The sequence below is a fragment of the Micropterus salmoides genome, unplaced genomic scaffold, assembly GCF_014851395.1.
Source record: "Micropterus salmoides isolate LMB-PRFRI ecotype aquatic unplaced genomic scaffold, ASM1485139v1 Ms_hic_scaffold_16, whole genome shotgun sequence".
Lineage (NCBI taxonomy): Eukaryota > Metazoa > Chordata > Actinopteri > Centrarchiformes > Centrarchidae > Micropterus > Micropterus salmoides.
In genome coordinates, this window is record NW_024040707.1 from 1880614 (window position 1) to 1904802 (window position 24189).

A 24189-nucleotide genomic window follows, 5' to 3' on the forward strand; every position below is an offset into this window, starting at 1 on the left:
AAAGTTTCACAACCATGTGCACATGCGCCTGATTCATTTTCACATCTTCAAACTGAAGACCACAATCAGGGAAACCATTTCAACAAGGAACAAGAAGAACAAAGAAAGGGGAAGAAAATAAATTCCATCAGAGACAGAAAGCTCCCAGTCTGTCAGACCCGCTCAGCTAAAGAGAAAGGAACTCAGCACTGAGCAGGAGTGGCGAGTTCCTCATGACAAAGCTACATGTGGAGTTACCTGAAGAAGTCAGGAGGCTTCTCATGAACTTAATGTCTCATTGATAAATAAATCCTCAAACTAGCAGCAGATTCCTCAGAAATATCTGACATCAGTTTAGGCTGGTGGACGGAGGTGAAGTTGATTCATTTAGAGGGCCACATGTTTGATTAAGACAAAAATGTTTCTGAAATTCACCCTCCGCCAAGCCACGCCCCCCTTTAGTTCCTCTTGCTAAGCTATGGCACAAGGCGCTGCCGCTGTCTATTACTGTTGTAAATAACAAGTAAGCAAAAAGTAGGGTTTTTTTCGGATTTGTACTTTGCTTGACTATTTCCAGTTGTTGATACCCTTACTTTTACTTCATTGCATTTCTAAGCCAAATAATGACTTTCTACTCCAAAACATCAGACTGCTTTTGTTGCCCCCACAACCACAAGGATCTGGTCTCAGAACCGGTAGCCCTTTTTTATCAAACTTTATTTTGCAGGACAAATCACAAAATTTAAATTCTAACAGCTCAGCCAGGTCTCACATATTCAGTTTTATAGCCTACAAGAGAACAAACTAACGATGATTTAGGCCTGGAGGAGTCGATCAAAGCTATTTTGGTCAACGTTTGAGGAACAAAAACACCAAACCAAGAAGATACTTGCAGTTTCAAATGTGGATGAGTTACTTTGTGTTCATCTGCAACACATAACATAGATTTCTTTAAAAAAAAACAAAAAAAAAACAGGAAATGCATGGTTTCATGTTGGTATATGTTCAGAGGGTATAGGCTGCAGATTGTCAGCTGATGCCAGCTGTACATCAGAGATGGACAACGTACTGACTAAACTAGTTTCTGGGAGGCTCAGCACCTACGCTGCAATCATTCTGATGTTTACCTACAGTCTTTTGCTGGACAGGGACTTTGCGTGTACCTGCAAACCACAAGACCGTGACTGCTATTTGTACCTGTTTCTGCCAGTTGTTATAATATTTCTCTTAATACTCTGGACAGACAGGCCATTTCAGAGAGTCTGTAGATTCTTGTGTTCAGGTGCCTTCCAAGACAGTGAGCGGCTCCACGCCGGCAGCTTTTTGGTTTCTGCCATGTGTAAGCTTCTTAAAGCGTTGTTAGTCGGTCTGCTCTGGGTTGCTTTTGTGTTAATTGAAGCAGACTGGTTTGTTTGCTGTCAGGATAAGTCTAATACAACGGCACAGGTAGCCTGCAAAGACAAGGAAAAGTTCAGCGATGAGGAGCGAGTCCTCATCGCTGAACTGAAAAACGAGTCCAGGGTGAGTGTTTCCATCAGGTCAGCGTTGTCTTGATCAGCTAAAACTGTCTTAATGAAATAACTGCAAGAGTCTTTGTTTCTCTTTCAGGTTATTGGTGGATTTATACTCGTTGGTATCATTCTGATGGCGTCGCTTATGCCGCTGATTCAATGGACTAAATGCTGTGCAGAATCAAGTTCTAGCAACAGAAAAGTTCTGTATGAAAAATTGATTTTGGAGGAGGAGGGAAAAGTACTGAAAGAGATTCTGAGGAAATCAGCAAAGGAAAAGTTGACTGAAAGCCTCATTAACAAGATAGGCACCAAAACCTGGAAAGGCCCTTTTGATGTTGCTGCAGAGCTGATGAAAGACTCCAGTGACCTGACACTTTCTGAACATCACCAAAAACATTGGGAGGACTGGAAGAAGAAAAAGGAAAAAGAAAAAGACAAGACCACAACAGGAGCGGCAGGCGGAGCAGCAGGCGGAGCGGCAGGTGGAGCCCAGGTCTGTTTCTGAGCAGGGAAGCAGTTTTATTTGGAGATCACTTTTTATTTAAAACTACATTTGTTAGATGGTGGGTAGGCATGTGACTCCCACATTGACTCTTTTCACGCTCCGTCACGCCACGCAGTAAAGAACAAAACGTATAACTGATAATGTCGACTCGCGAATCAGCTCCACCCAGCTGATGTGACACCAGCGTAAGCCGGAATTGTAACCAAGTGGACCCGCTCTCACGCCGTGACCGCGTGGTGATGTAGCTAAAAACTGACTGTGAGCTGCACTTTATCGGAGGTGCTGAAGTTAATATGTGTGGATTTGTGGTGACGTTTCTGCCTGATTACAGGTGTTTTCAGTTAGTTTGGGTTCCCACCTCCGTGTCTCATCCTAACATGCAGTCCCAAAGGCTTCTGGGTCTGTCAGAAACTACCATCATAATGCACAGCAGAGTCCAGGACAGGTAGACTGATAAAGAAATATTATATTAATTCTCATAAAATAATGACATTAATCTCGTATTGTTACCTCTTTTGTCTGTCAGAGAACACATATACAGTGAGGAAAATAAGTATTTGAACACCCTGCTATTTTGCAAGTTCTCCCACTTAGAAATCATGGAGGGGTCTGAAATTGTCATCGTAGGTGCATGTCCACTGTGAGAGACATAATCTAAAAAAAATAATCCAGAAATCACAATGTATGATTTTTTTACTATTTATTTGTATGATGCAGCTGCAAATAAGTATTTGAACACCTGTCTATCAGCTAGAATTCTGACTCAAAGACCTGTTAGTCTGCCTTCAAAATGTCCACCTCCACTCCATTTATTATCCTAAATTAGATGCACCTGTTTGAGGTCGTTAGCTGCATAAAGACACCTGTCCACCCCATACAATCAGTAAGAATCCAACTACTAACATGGCCAAGACCAAAGAGCTGTCCAAAGACACTAGAGACAAAATTGTCCACCTCCACAAGGCTGGAAAGGGCTACGGGGAAATTGCCAAGCAGCTTGGTGAAAAAAGGTCCACTGTTGGAGCAATCATTAGAAAATGGAAGAAGCTAAACATGACTGGTGGTAGCATCATGCTTTGGGGGTGTTTTTCTGCACATGGGACAGGGCGACTGCACTGTATTAAGGAGAGGATGACCGGGGCCATGTATTGCCAGATTTTGGGGAACAACCTCCTTCCCTCAGTTAGAGCATTGAAGATGGGTCGAGGCCGGGTCTTCCAACATGACAATGACCCGAAGCACACAGCCAGGATAACCAAGGAGTGGCTCTGTAAGAAGCATATCAAGGTTCTGGCGTGGCCAGTCTCCAGACCTAAACCCAATAGAGAATCTTTGGAGGGAGCTCAAACTCCGTGTTTCTCAGCGACAGCCCAGAAACCTGACTGATCTAGAGAAGATCTGTCAAAATCCCTCCTGCAGTGCAAACCTGCTGAAAAACTACAGGAAACGTTTGACCTCTGTAATTGCAAACAAAGGCTACTGTACCAAATATTAACATTGATTTTCTCAGGTGTTCAAATACTTATTTGCAGCTGTATCATACAAATAAATAGTTAAAAAATCATACATTGTGATTTCTGGATTATTTTTTTTTTAGATTATGTCTCTCACAGTGGACATGCAGCTACGATGACAATTTCAGACCCCTCCATGATTTCTCAGTGGGAGAACTTGCAAAATAGCAGGGTGTTCAAATACTCATTTTCCTCACTGTATGTAGGAGAAACTCTGAATGTGCATTTTGAATATGAGCAGAAAAGCTGCTGAAACACAAGAGCTGTAAAAGTCCAGGAGTTTCTAACGGACTTAAAATGAATTAGTTTCTCATTGAGGTAAAAAGGAGCCCCGTGCAAAGAGGTTACTTCACCAAACAAAGACACAAGGAGAAACAGATCTGTGAGCTGCACTGACTTAGATTCTGTTAGAGGTTCAGAGTTTGAATTGTCACCTTTATATAAGTAAAAACATGATAAGTCACCTGAATGCAGGATGATAAGTGTTTAACACCATTTTTGGATTTGGAGCACTCGATCAAACAGTCAGTGAATCAATGGTTCAGTCTAACTTCTTAATGTTCGTTTAGTCTTTATGTATTTTGCACTTGTGTTGTTCCAGCTCACAAAGACAACATATTACATATCGTCACCAGCAGGAAAGGAGGAGAAGAGTGCAAGCGATCTTTCTGCTCCTCCGTTTGCTTCTACAGCGGCCGTCTGTTTTAAAAGATGAGCTGTCACGGGAGATTTATAATCCTTTTTTCAATGCATTTGATTGTTTCTGATTTACAAGGGAACCACCGAACTTCCTGTAAATGGTCTGAAAGTCCGAACCATCCAGACATGTTGACAGACAGGTAATCTACACAGAGGTCACCAGAGGTCGCTGCTGCATCCGTTTTTACTCCTCCAACCAGCATCAGAGACACGAAAACCTTTTCTTTTTCTGTTTTACATACAGTACATACAATAGAGTTCATTCAGTGAGTTTCTATAGACCACACAGTGGCGCATCTGCCTTTGGTGTTATTAGGAAAACAAGTAAAATGCACAAAGGTGGAAATAAAATGACAGAATAAAGAACTTGTATCTAAAAAGTTCAATAAGAAGCAATTTAATACATCATCACAACCCTCCCGCCTCCCGTGTATCGTCCTATCACAATTAGTGTGAACTAAAGTACGTAGTGCTCTGCTGGATTTATATCTGCACTGTCACTACTTTAAGAATGGAGCTGCCACCTCGGCCTTCTGATCAGTTCTCTCAGATAACTGGATGCTTTTCGAGGGTCCGTCGTGGCTGAGCGCTTCGGCAACTGCTGATGGTGTGGTCTCTGTTGGTGAAACTCTTTATTCTAGCATACGTCCTCCCTACTGTGAATCAACTTTTGGGTTGCTGCATATCTTATAATCTTAGCTACACCAAACTACTAATTTCGAAGAGGGGAGAGTAACTTCACATTCTCACAGATGAGATCCCTCTGCACCTCTTTTTCCAAAATATTCACTGTTAGCTGTAGCTGTAAATTAAAAACAACTCTTCATATGTTTTGAGTGTAAAAATCTGAATCTGTAAAGTAACTAGTAACTACTAGGCAGAATACGAGAGAAGAAGAGGAGATGGGTTAGGTGGGGCACTATGGAAATGCTAGGAGTGGCGTGATTAATGTGTGGTCCTGCTCCTGAAACTCTGCTAGAAAGCTCCAATATACGTTCAGTTAATCACAGCATTTCCTCTGAACTCTGGGTCTGGTTTTTATGGCTCCTCAGTCTCTTTCTTTAGTAAGTTTGGTGGATCCTTCTGGGCAATGACAGGGTCAAGAGTCTAGATAACAAATAAGAAACCTTTAAGTTCTTTCTTTCTTTTTTCTGTATTCACATAATAAATTCACTTCTTCATTTACTTTCAATTGTGTTTTCTCCAAACAGGATATTCCCCTTTTGGCCCCGCCTCCAGGCTCATCAGACAAGAAGGAAAGACGATCTACGATGTTTTAATTTATACACACACAGAAATTCTTCTATTGATTTATATAATTTACATTTTGTGCTTGTAATAATACTGCAGAGAGTGCGGTCTAGAATTACAGTGCATTGAGGTAACTTTTGTTATGAAATATGAATTTGTCAGATAATATGTAAATAAAATTTTAATTAATTTTCTGAAATAATCATGTGGAAAGATTTATTTTTAATCAGAATGCATTGTTAGTGTTTAAAAGAGAGCATTAAGGTAAAGAAGTAGAATAACCTGTGAGCACACTGGTAACTGTTTTTTAAAGATGAGGTTTGCAGGTCTGTGTTTGATTTATTTTGAGCTCATCCTGATCACTGAGGGTCAAAAGTTTCCTGCTTGTGCGATAAGCTACATGTGAATGTAACTTCAATCAACAGTTTGCCAAATTAATTTCACACAGATAAAGCCTGTTCTCTTATTGCTTCCCTCCCATCGATGCCGTTAGTGTTAAGAGCTTTTACTAGTCTTATTACTGCTCTTTGTAGTATCTATTGTTCTCTTTCTTTACTGATGCTTGTATGTTGTACTCAAACATTTTCACTTCACACATTATAGTTGCCAGCGGTTTAGCCATTAATGGGTGATGTGTTATTTTGAGGGGACAGCAAATTTACACGGTTATACAAGCTGTACACTCACTAAATTGTAGCAAAGAGTCATTTCTTCAGTGTTGTGACATGAAAAGATAGAATCAGATATTTACTAAAACATGATGGGTGTACTCACTTTTGTGAGCTACTGGATTAGAAGTTGCATGTTCCTAATCTCCCCCAGAGCTCAGGAGAGGTAAAGAGACTGAATGGCACGATTAAGATAAAGCTACTGGAAACCGTGCAAACATCAGGTTTGACCTTTTTTCCATTTTACAGGGTCAGTTATGAAAAATATGACATCTGTCTGTGACTTTCAGCCATTTGCATCTGTGGTTCACTGCTCTGTCTGTGCCCACATCTCGGAGCTAGGAGTTATATGTCTGAAGATAATGAACCCAAAAAATGGCTTCCTGCCTAAGACGGTTTGATTGGGCAAGCAATCAAACCGTCATATCTCCTGGCCCATACGGCTGTGCAGTGCACGATGGATACGCCACAGTGAGTATCTGAATTTGCATAAAAACTAATGATAAATCTCCTCTCTGCAGCGCACTGTCCATCCAACACACTTTTTTATTAAGATGGTCTGTTTAACCGTCGATCCTGCTCTGTTGTGCTCAAAAGTATGTGGACAACTCTGTCCACATACTTTTGGTCTGGGTCTGGTTTTTGCCTCTTAGTCCTTTTAGTCTCTTTTCCCAGTGAGCTTAATGTGTCCTTCTGGTCAGACTCTATACACCAATTATGAGCTCTGTACATTATTATTATTATTATTATGACTTCATGTTGAATTATTTTGTACTTGAAATTTTGTTTTCTCCAAACGGGATATTTTCCTTTTCCTCAGATGAGCAGTAAAGATGTTCTACGATGGTTTAATTTACACAACATACCGTTGGCTAATTTTATATTGAGTTTTGATCTGTGCTTGTAATGTTTATCATTCATCAGCTCCCAGAACTCAGCACAGCTCAATCAAGTGTTATGATTACATCTTTTAGTTTCATCTGATTATGATGCAAATGTGAATTAAAGGGTAACATTAGCATTAAAACTCTCTACAGGAGGTTCAAAACATTTAAAGAATAAATACAGTGAATGCTTCAGATCACAATGGATTAAAAAATTTGACATAATTTCCTCATTTCTGTTCATTATAAAATGAACATGCATCACCTTCTGTGTTGCACTAGTGTATCCAGTACATAACAGTTCAGAATCTGCAATGAGCAGCAGAGTAAATGTATTGGTACATACAGTTTTATTCCAGCATCACTCTTGTTGTCGTCACCAAAACCATCAGAGAAAACAGTGAGAAGAAGCCAGAGGACGTGGTCCACTAAGATCCACAAAGATGAGCGACGACAGCTGTTTTCACGCTACCTTTTGCAGGTCTTGCCGTTACCATCATTATTGGCAGAAGACCTCTCTCGCAGTCAGATGAGGTGGGGAGGTGTGTTTTCGAGCTTCTCGTGTTGCTTCTTCTCGTGTTGCTGTCTTTAGGGATTGCTCTATTTATACTGCCTTCTGCTGTTTGTTCATCAACATGCTGTCTGGTTGGTTAGCCATCACCAGTTTGTCAGTCTGGATCTTGTTCAGCCCCCTCAGTTGTGATAATGTTATCTGACCACACTTGTGCATATATACATGTACACACACACACACACACACACACACCACACACACACACACACACACACACACACACACACACTCATATATATCCATTTATATATATATATACACACACAGTATATGCTGAGACTCACAGTGCATAGAAGTCACCAACTTTCTGCAGAGTCAATAGCTGTATACACCTAAACGTCGTGTGGCCTTCTGTGTGTCTGACCTCACAAATGAGCTTCTAGACGAATGGTCAAATATTCCCATGAACACACTCCGAAACCTTTTGGACAGCCTTCCCAGAACAGCTGAAGCTGTTATAGCTGCAAAGGGTGGGCCGGCTCCGTATTAAACCCTACAGATTAAGAATGGGATGCCATTAACCTTCATGTACATGTCAATATTTTCACATATGGAGTATTTAGGCAGCTCTGAATGTAGCCTAGAATGAAACCCAGGGGGGGGAAGTACACCACAAACTTTACAAACATATGTCTTTTAGCAAGGTAATAACTGAAGGTGACTCAGACAAGTGTGTGAAAAAGTATTTTGATATGACTGAATGTGGATGTTTCACTTTCTGTTCATACGTGACGCACATAAATGGTTTCTTAAAAAAAACACAAACAGGATAAACCGGTTTCATGTTGGTATATATTCAGAGGCTATAAGCTACAGGTTGTCAGCTGATGCCAGCTGTACATCAGAGATGGACAACGTACTGACTAAACTAGTTTCTGGGAGGCTCAGCACCTACGCTGCAATCATTCTGATGTTTACCTACAGTCTTTTGCTGGACAGGGACTTCGAATGCACTTGCAAACAACAAGACCTGGACTGCTATGTTTACCTGTTTCTGCCAGTTGTTATAATATTTCTCTTGATACTCTCGACAGACAGGCCATTTCAGGCAGTCTGTAAATTTGTGTGTTCATGTCCATTTGGATGCTGTGGAAGCTGTGAATGCTGTAGCTGCAGTCACAGGGAAGCCACAGGTTTTAGATTTTGCTGCCAGCCGTACATGATCAGGTTATGTTGCTCTTCCATTTGTAAGCTCCTTAAAGCAGCTTTATTCGGTCTGCTTTGGGTTGCTTTTGTGTTAGTCGATGGAGACTGGTATGTTTGTTGTAAGAGTAATCAGTCTGAGCAAGAGAAACAGGTAGCCTGCAAAAACAAGAGGAATCTCACTGATAACGACCAAGTCATCATCGCTGAACTGATAAACGAGTCCAGGGTGAGTGTTTCCATCATGTCAGTGTGTGTTAGTACTGTCTTAATGAAATGACTGCAACAACACAGAACTGTTGCTATAATATTACTTATCCTTTTTCAGGTTATTGGTGGATTTTCACTCTTTGGGATCCTTTTGCTGACATTCATTACGCCATTGTTTGGAAGGAGTACATGCTGTAGAAAATCAAGTCATTGCAACAGAAAAGTTCTGTATGCCAAAATGCTTTTGGAGGAGGAGGGGAAAGTTCTGAAAGAGATGCTGAGGGAATCAGCAAAAGAAGATTTGACCAACAAATTCAAGGACAAAATACATAGAAAACAATGGGAAGAGTGTTTTGATGTTGTCGAAGACCTGATTAAATCTGCTGAGGAGCCACAAACAACAGAAACCCAGGTAAAGCATCAAAAATTACTTTTTCTTCATTTTGTCTTAAGGTCCATAACAACAAGCTGTAAGCAGGTGAAGAAGCTTGTAATGTGTTTTTCTATCAGCACTTTCCTTTAAACTAATTTTGGCTACCAAATGTGTAGAAAAAGAATTTCACGTGCATGTGGTGTCCTGAGCGTCCGAGTGTATCTGTGTTCCTGCATTCAGTAGAAAAGACTGATTACAGTGGAGTCCTCCTTTATTTAACAAACAAAAGGAACATTGTTAATGATCAAAAATGACAAACACACAGCACAAACAATTTCCTCACACACAAAACAAACAAACAGCAGGAAACAAAAAGAGAAAGAAAGAAAAACAATACAAATCTAAATAAGTAGGTGTGATATGTTCCGATGATTTGGTGGAGCTCAGGATTCTTGCTGTGTCCTACAAGATGGCAAAAAAGGACGAGTCAGTGAACGACATAACTGTGGACATACTTATAATTTATTATTCTTATCTCAGAGTTCCTTTTACTGCACTAGTAGCATTTGTTTGACAGCTTTAGTTACTTTGCAGATAACAGTTTTTCATCTCCTTCCGGTCCAGTGAAAACCCCGTTTCCAGATGTTACTTAGATAATCTGCAATATGAAGTGTTCCTTCTCCTCCTTCTTCAGCTAAATAAACTCTTAAACCACACCCCCCCTTAGATCAGCTGGAAAATACATCGTCACAAAGCTGAAAACAGGCAGTTCTTCTGGCTGTTTAGAGAAACGCGGTTCTCGCAGGACAGAGACGCTACAAACACATTACATTTATTCATTTAGATGTAAACGCTCCGTACTTGTATAGCGCCTTTCTAGCCTTTTCGACCACTCAAAGTGCTTTTACACCACATCTGCATTCACTCACATTTATACACTGAGCCTAAGTGCTCAAACAGAAACTATCATTCACACACATTCATACACTGGCGGAAAAGCCACCAGGGGCAATTCAGGGTTCAGTATCTTCCCCAAGGACACTTCAACATGCAGCCTGGGGGAGCCGGGATTGAACCGCAGACCTTCGGATTAACAGGCAACCCGCTCTACCTCCTGACGCTTTTATCCAAAGCGACTTACGTAGCTAATTATGCCAGAGGTCGCACACCTCTGGAGCAACTAGGGGTTAAGTGTCTTTCTCAGGGACACAATGGTGGATGATCCACTGCCCCATCACCACCCCATGATTATAGACCACCATGCATTGCTGTAGATGAAACTACCCTATGATACAAAGGATTTAAAACATCTACAGCTAAAATGCAACATGCACATTAATGCAGCAGGAATATTTATCCAGAAACATCAGATACAGTATAATAAAGAAACATTTTACTGCACTGTGAGTACTGTTGCTTAATTTAAATGACTTTTGCTGATAATAATTAAATAATTTTACTGAGGGAAGGTTCAGAATGCAGTGGAGTACTAATATATACACACACACACACACACACTCACTCACCTAAAGGATTATTAGGAACCCCACACTAATACTGTGTTTGACCCCCTTTCACCTTCAGAACTGCCTTAATTCTACGTGGCGTTGATTCAACAAGGTGCTGAAAGCATTCTTTAGAAATGTTGGCCCATATTGATGGATAGCATCTTGCAGTTGATGGAGATTTGTGGGATGCACATCCAGGGCACGAAGCTCCCGTTCCACCACATCCCAAAGATGCTCTATTGGGTTGAGATCTGGTGACTGTGGGGGCCATTTTAGTACAGTGAACTCATTGTCATGTTCAAGAAACCAATTTGAAATGATTGGAGCTTTGTGACATGGTGCGTTATCCTGCTGGAAGTAGCCATCAGAGGATGGGTACATGGTGGCCATAAAGGGATGGACATGGTCAGAAACAATGCTCAGGTAGGCCGTGGCATTTAAACCATGCCCAATTGGCACTAAGGGGCCAAGAAAACATCCCCCACACCATTACACCACCACCAGCAGCCTGCACAGTGGTAACAAGGCATGATGGATCCATGTTCTCATTCTGTTTACGCCAAATTCTGACTCTACCATCTGAATGTCTCAACAGAAACCGAGACTCATCAGACCAGGCAACATTTTTCCAGTCTTCAACTGTCCAATTTTGGTGAGCTCTTTATTTGTAGTGGAGATGAGTGGTACCCGGTGGGGTCTTCTGCTGTTGTAGCCCATCCGCCTCAAGGTTGTGCGTGTTGTGGCTTCACAAATGCTTTGCCGCATACCTCGGTTGTAACGAGTGGTTATTTCAGTCAAAGTTGCTCTTCTATCAGCTTGAATCGGTCGGCCCATTCTCCTCTGGCCTCTAGCATCAACGAGGCATTTTCGCCCACAGGACTGCCGCATACTGGATGTTTTTCCCTTTTCACACCGTTCTTTGTAAACCCTAGAAATGGTTGTGCGTGAAAATCCCAGTAACTGAGCAGATTGTGAAATACTCAGACCGGCCCGTCTTTCTTTCCCATTCTGACATTCAGTTTGGAGTTCAGGAGATTGTCTTGACCAGGACCACACCCCTAAATGCATTGAAGCAACTGCCATGTGATTGGTTGATTAGATAATTGCATTAATGAGAAATTGAACAGGTGTTCCTAATAATCCTTTAGGTGAGTGTATTTATACATATACATACACACATACACACATACACACACACACACACACACACACACACACACACACACACACACACACACACACACACACACACACACACACGAACGAGGAGGCGAGGGGGACAACCTGAGAAATGAGAAAAGCCTATAATCAACCGCTGCAGGAGGTTTACACTTTTGTCCTACTAAATGGATCTGTATTTTTGGTACTTCATCTCTTTGGTACAGACAGCCGGAGAAGTAGGCGGAGAAGCTCTATCACAGGTCTGTTTCTGAGCTAACCAGTCAGCTAATCAGCTCGCTCAACATATATCTGCTCAGCTGACCATCATTATCTTCATCAGCACGGTTTCATACAAGTTTAGAAGAAGAGCTCAAACTGAGAAAGTAGATCATATGTTGGGAAGCAGTTTTAATAGAAAAATGGATGAGAAGGCCTGGCTCACAGTCTCCGCTCTAATTCATCCCAAAGGTGTTCTATCAGGTTGGGATCAGGACTCAGTGCAGGCCAGTCAAGTTCTCCACACTGAACTCGCTCCTCCAGGTCTTTATGGACCTCGCTTTGTGCACAGTCAAGTTGGAAAAGGAAGGGGTCCCCAAACTGTTTCCAATGTTAAAGTGATAAAATGATAATGCTAAAGTTACTAATCCAAGTTACTGAACGCACCATCCTTGACATGAATGCGTCATCTGACAGCGCTGCAGGTCAGTGGCACCGGACCTGATGTTGTTAGCCAAAACAGAAGGAAGAACGAAGAACGAGGGAGCGAGGCGGGATTTACATGCTTTATTTTTTTATTTCAGCCATTGACAGAACTTTGTGTTTTGTAAAATCGACACTCCTTGCTGCTGTTATGGATACTATATTAGTTAAAAAGTCAGGACAGCTTTGTTTGGAGAGGGGGTGGTAGTGAAAGTAATATAGTAATGTAATAAATAATGTGACTAGTTACTTTTATCACCCAGTAATAATATAAAGTAATATTATCAGTATTTAATGAACAACAAGTAACTAGTAACAAATTTCTGAGTAAGTTGCCCAGCACTGCCACTGGTGGCGTGCTTTACACTAGGGATGCACTATATTCGATATGCCGATATGTTCATTTTGACCGATGCCGATAATGATTTTTACATATATTTTTTTATTTCACTGAAGAGAATAGCAAATATTTCCTGTACTACTTTTACCCAAATACACTCATTTGTTTTAGAAACCGATTATTAAACAAGACAAATAACATTTGATTCTACCAAAAAAAGGCCATTCACCCTTGAAAAATAAGTAAATTATCTCACTTGGGGGAGGATACCTCATATGCCAGTGCCACATTTTATTCCTGCGGTTGCGTCTGTGTGGCTTTGTCCAGGCGCAGCAACATTGCGCCCAGAGCGCGACAACAACTTTGATTCTCATCGGCTAAATCTTTGGCCAAAATTCATTTTCCGATATGATTCCGATTCTGAAAATATGCCCAATATCTGCGGATATTATATCGGATTGATAATTATCGTGCATCCTTAGTCTCCGCAGAAAGTTGGCAGCTTTCTGTGCGCCTCAGCATGCGCTGACCCTGCTCTGTGATTTTATGTGGCTGAGTTTCCACTTTGTTGTAACACCACTAACAGTTGACAGTGGAATATTTACTAGTGAGGAAATTTCACGAATTGACATATTGCACATGTGGCTGATAATATTACTTTACTTTTATCACCCAGTAATAATATAACTAGTCACATTATTTATTACATTACTGTGCACGGTACCTCGCTTGAAACCACTGAGCTCCTGAGAGCGACCCATTCTTTCTCAAATGTTTGTAGAAGCAGTCTGCAGCCCAGGTGCTTGATTTTATACACCTGTGGCCATGAAGTGATTGGAACACCTGAATTCAATGATTTGAAGGGGTGTCCCAATACTTTGCAATATAGTGTACATTTGTTACATGGTGGGCAGTAATATATGTATAAGAACAGCGGCGTTCTTCAATTCTTCTCACTTTAATTGTATTGTCTTTCCAGGGGGAAGACCAGGAACCGACAGAGGTGAATACATCCACATCTACCTGTCAAAATAATCAATACATGGTAAACTGCGGGGGCCAAATGACGTGGGTCAACATTCAAGACAGAAACTCAGCAACTAGGACAAACTGACAAAGGAATAAATGATCTGGGCTGGTTTATAGAGAGTGACTGATGAGGAAAGTGAGAACAGCTGAGCAGGTGAAAAAGTCTGAGGGCAAAACATTCTCACTCCCGACTCGTCACATGTGGACGCTTGGTGAAGACCCCTTGGTGTCCCTTTAGTTTACGTTTTTCAATGTGCAGGGCCCCACGGTAAACTTAGCAATGATAAATATGAAATGGATGTAAAATTAAAAGGAAGGGTCCTGGGGAACAGCTGGAGAGAAGGGACAAAGAGACAGCCTTCACTTCTTGATCTTACTGTGGATCAATCAATAATCCTCGTTGCTAATGATCAACATGATCAACATGATCTATCTGTAACGTCCTCCTCTCATGTTGTCGCCCTGCAGCTGTTCTTGTCTGTTCTTTGTTGGTCATGGTGCTGTTGTTAGGTCATGGTGGAAGTCCTCCCTCCCTGATCTCTCTGAGCTCAGCTTGGTGTGTCATTATGAGGAGAGACAGGATTAAAACATTCACACCAAATATTACCTCTGTACTTATTCTGTGATCTGTTCCAGGTGAGACTCTGACAGATTTTCTGTTTTACTTACAGAGGCAGCCGCTTCTGTCGAACGAGGAGCCAGGTCCATCAAGCGACCCATAAATGCTGGCAGACTTTGATGGTTTACACAACAAAGTGTTGAGAAATTCTACGTGAGCTTTATTCAGAAATAATACTGAGCTTTAATCTGTAACTGAACTGTTTATCAGAGACGCAGCTGCAGTTTATTTGCTTTTCTAATTCATAAGGCATGGCAAGTTTATAAGTTTATATGTATAGCACATTTCAACAACAAGGCAATTCAAAGTGCTTTACATAAAAGCAACAAAAGGAAATTGAAAAAATAAAACACATTATGAAAAACGGGGTAAAACAGGACAGTAAAAGTTACAGTGCTGTGTACAATCAGGGCACTGAAAATCTAAAAACAAAGAAAATGAAAACTGGACCTGCAGTGTAAGTTATCAATCTACTAGTTAAAGGTAGCGGTGAAAAGAAAAGTCTTCAGTCTTAATTTAAAAGAACTGACAGTTTCAGCAGACCTGCAGTTATCTGGGAGTTTGTTCCAGATATACGGAGCATAATAACTGAACGCTGCTTCTCCTTGTTTAGTTTTGACTCTGGGGACAGAAAGCAGACCTGATCCCAGACGACCTGAGAGGTCTGGATGGTTCAGAACGAAGCAGAAGATCAGAAATGTATTTTGGCCCTAAACCATTTAGTGCTTTATAAACTAACAGCAGGATTTTGAAATCAATTCTTTGACATACAGGAAGCCAATGTAAAGACCTCAGAACTGGAGTGATGTGATCCACCTTTTTGGTCTTAGTGAGGACTCGAGCAGCAGCGTTCTGAATCAGCTGCAGCTGTCTGATGGATTTCTTAGGGAGCCTGTAAGGACACCGTTACAGTAGTCGAGTCGACTGAAGATAAGTGCATGGATAAGTTTTTCCAGGTCCTGCTGAGACATAAGTCCTTTAATGCTTGATATATTCTTCAGGTGATAGTAGGCTGACTTTGTAATTGTCTTAACGTGGCTCCTCAAATTCAGGTCTGAGTCCATGACTACACCAAGATTTCTGGTGTTCAGATTGAAGTCGAGCGCTGACTTTCAATCGTTCCTCCCTGGCTCCAAAAACAATAACTTCAGTTTTATCTTTGTTTAATTGAAGAAAATTCTGGCACATCCAATCATTGACCTGCTCAGTACAGTTACTCAGCGCCTGTATGGGATCATAGTCCCCCGGTGAAATGGTTATGTAAATCTGTGTGTCATCTGCATAATTATGGTAACATATTTTGTTGTTTTTCAGAATCTGAGCCAGTGGAAGCATGTAAATGTTAAACAAAATGACCTTTTTAAAAGGACCTAGTGCAGTGCTCGTTCACAGGGGCCGATGTGAAGTCTCCCGACAGCAGTGGTCAGCAAGAGGCGCTTGTTGGCCAAATAGATAAATTTAATACTCTGATAGCGGCTGGTGCTGAAATAGATCTTAGTCATGACAAATACAGTTACTTACATAATCACTTCCTTTTAAGTAATTGTGCCTACAAAATAAAAGTTTTTTGCAGCAATGCTTTATTTCGAGTTCAACTGAGAGTTTTTACTTACTTTTTTACTTAAAAATTCTGAAAGACATTAAAAACAATCTGTGGTGTGCTTGAAACAGCCCTTCAAAAGCTGTAGGAAAGGTGGTTCCCCTGAATGAGCAACGTCTTCTCATCTCAGTGCATCATTACCGACGCTTTCAGACAGCGTGACGAAGCGTAATTATTTGATGTTAAAGACACGGGGACTCGGGCAGCTGTCAACTACTTTAACATGAACATAGCTAGCTAGCACTTCCGGTCTGTACGAGATGCCCCAGAGGGTCTCATACAGACCTTTTATACAGTCTAGGACACAGAGAAGCTGAAGGGTACCTGTTACGACCTGACTCGTGGAGAAAAGGGAAGCAACATGAACCAGAATATTTTTTATTTTATAGTTATTTATTATTTAAGTTATTTATTATTGCCAGGGTTTACAAACATATCAGTTTATCAGTAATCCCCACTAAGATACTTGGCCTGCTTCCTTAACACAACTCACAAGGTAAGGTAACACACAGACACTAAGATCTAACACTTGTCACTTGAACAAAAGCTTCTACATCATCAATCACAGCTGCCAAGTTCACACAGATCACTCATCATCTCTTGTTTAAATAGCTGCCCTATTTAAACAAGAGATGATGAGGCGGTAGATGATTGGAGGAGGTTGCCAGACGCCGCACCAATCAGATCACCAGCCAGAACCAGGAAGTAGGCCAGCGAATACTCAGCAAGGGTTTGCACATCCTGCTTAACATAACACACAGCTGCACAACACAGATAATAGTGGTGGCCTAACAGTACCTTTAGTGTCAAATAACTACATTTGTCACTTTTTCTGAAAGCGTTGGCGTCTAATAAGCAGTCACAAAACGACAATGGTGGAGATACTGCTGGATATTCAGCGCTTCCTTAGAACTTAACATAAAAGTCTTACAACTTTGTTTCTACACATTCATTTGTAACCTAAATCAAACCTGCCCTGAAGAAAAAAAAAAAAGAGAACTTCACCTTCCTGTTTGTTATGTTTGACTTTGTTTCACCATATTAATCAGTTTGTTTCCCCTTTTATACAAAATGTATATAATGTACATAAATACATTATTACATAAATGTATAATATAGATTTTTTTTATTTCTGTCAGTTTGTTGGTCATTAACCAGGTTTCTTCAGCAGCTCTTCAGTGAGGCCCCTCATATTCTACAGTTCTCTAATAAAGACAGAAATGCTGATCTGCGTCCCTGAAGAGAGCGACGAGCATTAAAGGCGTCAGTAGGCAGAGTTTCCTTTAATTCTCTCTCAGATACTAAAAGCTTTAGGAGGAGAGAGACCTCTGACACATGCTGACCCCCCCAGGCCTTTGTTACCACACTGTTGGTTTCATTATATTAATGAAGTGAGGATTTAAAGAGCTCAGAGTGAAGACTAAAGAACTGGATCTGATTCAAGCCAAGAAGGAGGACAGAAAGTGTGCTGTTACCCCAAAGGAAACACACAAACATTACATTATGTACATTATTACACACATACTAATAACTACCACACAAACAGATGAATGGATCCATGCAGCCATGAATAACTGAGAAATGGTTGAGCACCAGTGGGATCAGGTGATGGATAACTTTGATTGACAGAACAACTTCCTGACTCTTTTTTAAAATGTATTGAAACAAACAAATTAAATTCTGCTGTAGATGAATTTATTTGTATTGTATTTGAATTATTTGTCAATGCAACAACATCATGATTAAAAATGATTGAACTTATTACAAGATCATCGTTGCCAACCTGCCCTCCATTCAGGACTTCTACATTTCCAGAGTCAGGAAACATCACTGCAGATCCATCTCACCCCGGACACAACCTGTTCCAGCTCCTCCCCTCTGGCAGGCGCTACAGAGCACTGTACGCCAACAGACTCAGAAACAGTTTCTTCCCACAAGCCATCACTCTGATGAACAGCTGATTTCTGACTCAATGTCAGAAACAACCCAGTAACCCAGCTACCACTTACTATATATTCATCATTCTCTATTTCAGAGCTGTTCATACTGTTCATATTGTATATTGTATATACTGTATACCAAATCCACCTACTTCATGTACATAACACCAAACATAATACTTATTTCTTCCAGCATCTTTTGCACTCATCACACTGTGTACATGTATGCTTGTACGTGTATGTGCACCTGTTTATCACTTCCACCTCCGACATGTACATAATAATAACAATAATTGTAATAATAATTTTGCTCCTGCTCCTTTGCACTCTGCTCACTGGACTGTTGTCTCAATCTGTCTGTTCTTGTTTATAGTGTGTATATATGTGTTCTCTGTACTGTAGCCTGTGTTTGATTATTATTGTCTTATTGTATTATTGTATAAGTAAGCACATCATGTCCAGCTTGTCCAGAGTCAAAATCCTCGTATGTGAACAAATACCTGGCAATAAAGCTGATTCTGATTCTGATATCAATAAAGATATAGTAATTGTAATCGACAAGAAACACTCCAGGAACAACACTGACCCCATGTGGTCACCAACACACACTACATCACTGTGTGTGTGTGTGTGTGTGTGTGTGTGTGTGTGTGTGTGTGTGTGTGTGTGAGGATTTCTATTTCTACTATTTTGAACTATTGTTCTTTTGCTGCAGCGATATTTGATCAGATGATGGTAACTGAGTGATAATTTGTCATGTTCCCTTGCAGTGCACATGACAAATTCATATTCATAAATGTTCATCCAGTCACAGGGACTGTGGGAACATGCCTCCCCGTGCTGTGCAGGTGGAGCTGACTTCATCACTTGTATATCCAGGCTGCTGACATGAGTGGGCTTTTTCACTGCTGCTGGACAAAGCTTCGAATGTCCTTCCCTCTCCCCATAGCTGTTACCTCTGGGGGAAATTCAATCAATCAATCAATCAATTAATCAAGCAGATTAAGCTAAAAAAACAAACTCCTCTTACAGTCCACACAGGTTTAGTTTGCACATGTTCTGATAGCTTCAATCACTTGTATAGAGGGGGTGGAGCGATGGAACAGTGGATAAGACACATGCCTTTGGTGCGAGACCCGGGTTCAGTTCCCACTGTGAACCATCCACCATTGTGTCCCTGAGCAAGACACCCAACCCCTCGTTCATCGTCCAGAGGCGTCCTCTGACATATGTAGCAATTGTAAGTCCCTTTGGATAAAAGCGTCGGCTAAATGTAATGTACAAAATAGAACTACAGTTCAGGTCCAGGACCACGCCTCTCTCTTACTAATTCAACTAATTTGCATGTAGTTGGCTTGCAAATCTAAATTAATTTGATGACTAGTATGTTTTTTTTGCAGGCACTGTTACAAAATGTGCGCTGTAAACATTGGTAAGATAATTTAGCATGTGTCATTCCCATAAGCTACAGTTTTATTGTCTCCAATGGCTGCACAGTAGCAAAAAAAAACACATAACATCAATGTGACCCTGACACGTTACCAAACCATATTATTTTCAGGCCCATTAAACACATCTTCACCTGAACTAAAGGTTTATCAGGTGAAGTCTGAAGCCATAAAACTGGTGTCTCCAACACACACACATGCCGAACGCTGACCTCATCTCTTGGTTCACATCGTAGTGTCAAACTGAATAAGCCAGGAGGCGTGGTCATAAACTCTACAAGCATTTTGCTATGAAGAAGAAAATCCCAGGTTTTTCCATTCTACAGCCTCAAGACCTACTGTAACCAAACTGCAAAAGTGTAAACCTTTTAAATATTATTGTGCTCCCTGTTCTGCCTGATCTATCTGACGTACTTCTAGTGCAAGAATTGATTGAAGTATGAATTGCAAACTTGGGGAGATTTAAAGGTTCATTGTGTAAGTTTTAGTGGCATCTAGTGGTGAGGGTTGTGAATTGCAACCAGCAGCTCACGGTGCATTCACGTGCTCCTCGGAGGGTCCCATGTCCCGAGTTGTGAAGTCGTTCTTCCGACTTCAGTGTGTGTTCATGTGCTCTTAAGTCAGACTGTGGAATCAATGTGGACGCTGCTACAAAGATGAGTTGGATTAACATTATCAGAGCAACACGCAGACATCTAGTTCATGTTGGCAAAATAGACCGTGGTGTTTATTATCAGGCTGTAGCTTGATGCGGTGGAGAGAGTGAAGTGAAAGTTAGTAGTAATTCTCAAGGTGACTAGTTGTTACTTAGTTAAACTTTAATGTTGCTGTTCTAGAAACAACATGCAGTTATTTTTAACTCCTGTAATGAAAATAAAAACAATCAGGCAGCTAATACACAATAAGTTACTGTGTTTCATCATGTCAATACTGAACAATGTTATCGCACGTCCCAGATTTCCATCATATTGTGCAGGCTGTCCTCACACCCTACGTATATTTCTCACTTGGTTGTTTAATGGGAAGACTGAACTTTCAAAGCAGTCTAGATTATGGTATCAATGTGTAGCAAACCTAGATTTAGTTATGTATTTTAATAAATTTATGAGAATTAATACCCAATTATGAATTTTAATATTTATAAAATCAACAATATTCCTCGTTAAGGGCACCTCCGGAGTTGTTATAATCCTAGAGTCTCCTCTAGACCTCTAGGTAGTTTTGAATAATTATACAATTATTACTAGTGATCAGTTAGTTAATAATTGCTCAATTATCTTAAATCAGTCAGTCAGTCTCATATCTAAAGGGTCAATTCTCTTGGCAGGAACTAGAAATAGGCAACACACACAGCTCTTGATTATATTACAGTGAATTTATTCTCTAAGGTGATAAAAACGATGGTTGAATACAAGGAAAATAAACAATTGCTTGTCGACAGCCTGCTTTTGGCCTGTTGCTGGTCCCACGCTAGCTGCCGATCCTGGCTTTTTGCTAGGGATTCTCCGGGGTTCTCCGTGTCTGATTAAAAAACGCCTCCTCCGTCCTCCAGCTGTTTTCAGGTTTACTTCGTTGTAGCTGGCGAGACCACGTGGCTTGGTCTGACCTCGGTGAAGTTGGCTCGAAGAAAAAGGCTTAAAATGGAACTTGGTCGTTCCTGAATTAGTCCAGTGTAACTTAATGGACTGAAAACTTTAACAAACAAAAGAAATAAAGAAAATAAAACAAACTGAGGGGCAGATCGATGTCGCGGCACTTCACGTGTCTATCTTCAAGCGAACAAAAGGCCTGTTTCGCTGGTCCACTCTGACGGCGTTGCTTGTCGAGGCACGCCGGACGCATGCCGAAGCGTCCAGAGAGCCGAGGGGAAGAGCGGAAGAGAGAAGAGAGAGAACGACATCGCGTGTCGCTCTTTTGTTGCCTGGGGCGTGGTTCCCCAGGGGGCGTCTCAGGTTTCCCGAGGGACTGCCTTTCTAAACTTAATGTCTAAAAGAAAAGAAATCTATTTGCACGTATTATAATCAAACATTTTCCACAATCGAACCTCAATGGTTGAACGGTTGTACTGTTCTAAGCATTTGGTAACAGGAAACAATTGTCACATTATTGGTCAGGATATTTATACATTTAACGGCATTTCCGATGAGGGCATGTAATACTTATTTCGTCCACTTGGGGGAGCTCAGGTTACATGAGGAAAGCTTGGATTAATCCAAGATCATCTCTCCTTAGGAACTGGGAATATTGTTGATTCATCCTTAAATTCAAGCTGGCGGTTAAGAGTATAGTAAAACATTTGTCATCATTTCTAAAGAAATTTTGTAGGAAAGTATTATGAACAAGCATTGATTACATCAGATGAAGGAGTGTCTTGCTGAAAATAAAAACACTGCACAAGTAACTTCTTTTCAGCACTAATATCAACAACAGATAGCAACAACAGTTAACATAACTACTCAAATAGAGGCAAACGTAACCAGGTAACTAAAGATTTAATTAACTTAATTAAATGCTTTGAGTCTTTGGAGACTGCAGTCTTTGGTTATTTAAAGTTCGGCTCTCTGGACCATGTCACACTGGGTGAGACAAGGGGTATCCCTTTTGATGTCGTAATAAAACAAAGAACAAGGTCAGTTGCCACGGAAACATGTGTGGGGAGACCAGTTTTGATAGGCTGTTCAGGGAGATGCTAATCGCTGGTTCGTGTCCCTTTGTCAGTTTAACAGTCAGGCCCCGCGTTATCAGTTGCGGAATCAAAAGGGTGCCAGTTTTATGGTCGGGATAGCACTTAGAGAAAGCAACTTTCACCCCCCTTTCGTTGGGGAGAGGAGAGAGGAATTTTGAGTAGCTCCAAATTTATTCAATATAAAATGCACAAATCCACACCGTTGTTCACTACACATATCAATAAAAAGTAACAGTAAAATAAAATATCAACTGCAAGAAGTTTTATATTCTTATATTTTCATACTCAATATGCTTCTTTTTGGTCCTGCTCCTACAGCACTTAATACACAATATGGCCAGGTTTGGATCTGGTGGACCTGATAAAGTGTGTTCTCATGGTCATTGTGAAAACTCTTCAGTTAACTTCAGGGTCTCCTTGAGCTGGAACCTAATATGTTTAAAATGTTTTAGAATTAATGTTATATAACAGCTTCTTAAATACCTTTTTTATCCTACGCACTTCCTTTAACTTCTCAGTTTCCCAGGCCTATTCAAATGTGGAAAAGACTTGAGCATGGACCTGGGAGAGAGATGGAGAAACACGTCATTTTAGTACTGGTCAGGTCCACAACGGAGAGAGATGTAGGCTTCAAATTGAGTTTGAACATCATTGTGGGGTGCGCTATGGTAGCAACGTCACATGTGCATAATTTATCTCTTTATTAATACTCAGGTGCTCAAAGTGTGAGAAATAAAAGTGAAAACTCTACAATTTCAGTCTTTTATTCTAAAATACTGAGTAGTAAACAATAAAGAAAAGGAATTTTCTGATAATCTTAGTACTTGTAATTTAGTATTTCCCTTTTATGCAACAAAATCCAAATACTCCACTGCAGCATAGAATAATCCTGTAGAAACCATGTGTTTGTTAAAATAAATGAAGAACTCTCTTGGATAAACAAGCTGTTTCTTTGTAGCGATACATGGTTCTCAAAAGACAGTGATACTACAAAACAGTACGAGCTCAAACATCCCAACACAGACATAAATGCAGCAGTCTTACTAACCCACAATCATCAGATATAATGATTCCACACTAACAGGGAACATTTTAATATACTGATTTAATGATACTCATGTTTACATTTTGCTCTCAACACTTACGTTCATGTATTTAAATCTGACAGAGTGGTATTAGTACGTTTACTGATGATCTGTGTATTTCTTCTGCCACTGGCTGGCTCTGTATATCATTTATAACTCGTGTCCAACCTCAAGAAAAAACACAATAACTAAGGCTTAGTGACGTGTAGAAAACTCTAAAGTCTTCATCTCATCGCCAGCTTCTTCTTCTAGAAACCACTTAATGTTAATGCGTACTTGCAAATACTTGCATGAATTTATAGAGTGTACAAATGACGAAAGTTAACACTTCCTGTTCACGCTAAGTGGTTCACTACACACCCTTTGAGTAACTGTAAACTGAACTAACACAGTACAACAGTCTCTGAAAAACTACGTTCAGTTTAGCTGAAGCATGAGGAACTGAATCTGTTTTCTAGTATTCTCAGATAGTTTGCATTATCTGGACGGCTAATGAAAGGTGCCATCATTAAGATGTGGCACTTTAGTAACATCTTACAACATCTACAAAACCTGTACCTGGATGTTACTCTTCAGTCTTGCCACCTGTGAGCTCTGGTAACTGCTGTTTGGAGACCTGGGGCCCTAACTGCACCAGGTGCACCAAGTGTCACTGTTATTTTCACACCCGGCACCTGCGCTGTTTAAATCGCCCAGTTGTGCGCCCGTTGGAGTGCCAGTCTTAAATGAGGTGTGGTCAGGCTAATTGTGGCGCATTGCT

The 24189-nt window shown here is 40.7% G+C and overlaps 2 protein-coding genes across 2 annotated transcripts; both read left to right on the forward strand.

Moving 5' to 3' along the window:
- Nucleotides 1-1034: 1034 nt before the first annotated feature.
- On the forward strand, nucleotides 1035-5636 carry LOC119906105. The gene is made up of 3 exons (XM_038723627.1): nucleotides 1035-1500; nucleotides 1588-1986; nucleotides 5423-5636. Exons 1-3 carry the CDS (start codon nucleotides 1036-1038, stop codon nucleotides 5489-5491), a joined length of 933 nt encoding a protein of 310 aa, XP_038579555.1. The 5' UTR covers nucleotide 1035; the 3' UTR covers nucleotides 5492-5636.
- A 2777-nt stretch (nucleotides 5637-8413) lies between these two features.
- LOC119906090 lies at nucleotides 8414-15044 on the forward strand. The gene is made up of 4 exons (XM_038723605.1): nucleotides 8414-8960; nucleotides 9060-9353; nucleotides 14002-14025; nucleotides 14723-15044. The coding sequence occupies exons 1-4, from the start codon at nucleotides 8436-8438 to the stop codon at nucleotides 14771-14773; spliced, it is 894 nt and encodes a 297-aa protein (XP_038579533.1). The 5' UTR covers nucleotides 8414-8435; the 3' UTR covers nucleotides 14774-15044.
- Nucleotides 15045-24189: the final 9145 nt, after the last annotated feature.

What these genes read in the sequence shown, in the direction of transcription:
- LOC119906090 (XM_038723605.1), top strand. Translation starts at nt 8,436, where the DNA reads ATGGACAACGTACTGACTAAACTAGTTTCTGGGAGGCTCAGCACCTAC. An exon ending in AACTGATAAACGAGTCCAGG is followed by an intron (nt 8,961 to 9,059) that starts GTGAGTGTTTCC and finishes ATCCTTTTTCAG; the next exon opens with GTTATTGGTGGATTTTCACT. An exon ending in CACAAACAACAGAAACCCAG is followed by an intron (nt 9,354 to 14,001) that starts GTAAAGCATCAA and finishes TTGTCTTTCCAG; the next exon opens with GGGGAAGACCAGGAACCGAC.
- LOC119906105 (XM_038723627.1), top strand. Translation starts at nt 1,036, where the DNA reads ATGGACAACGTACTGACTAAACTAGTTTCTGGGAGGCTCAGCACCTAC. An exon ending in AACTGAAAAACGAGTCCAGG is followed by an intron (nt 1,501 to 1,587) that starts GTGAGTGTTTCC and finishes TTTCTCTTTCAG; the next exon opens with GTTATTGGTGGATTTATACT. An exon ending in GAGCGGCAGGTGGAGCCCAG is followed by an intron (nt 1,987 to 5,422) that starts GTCTGTTTCTGA and finishes TTCTCCAAACAG; the next exon opens with GATATTCCCCTTTTGGCCCC.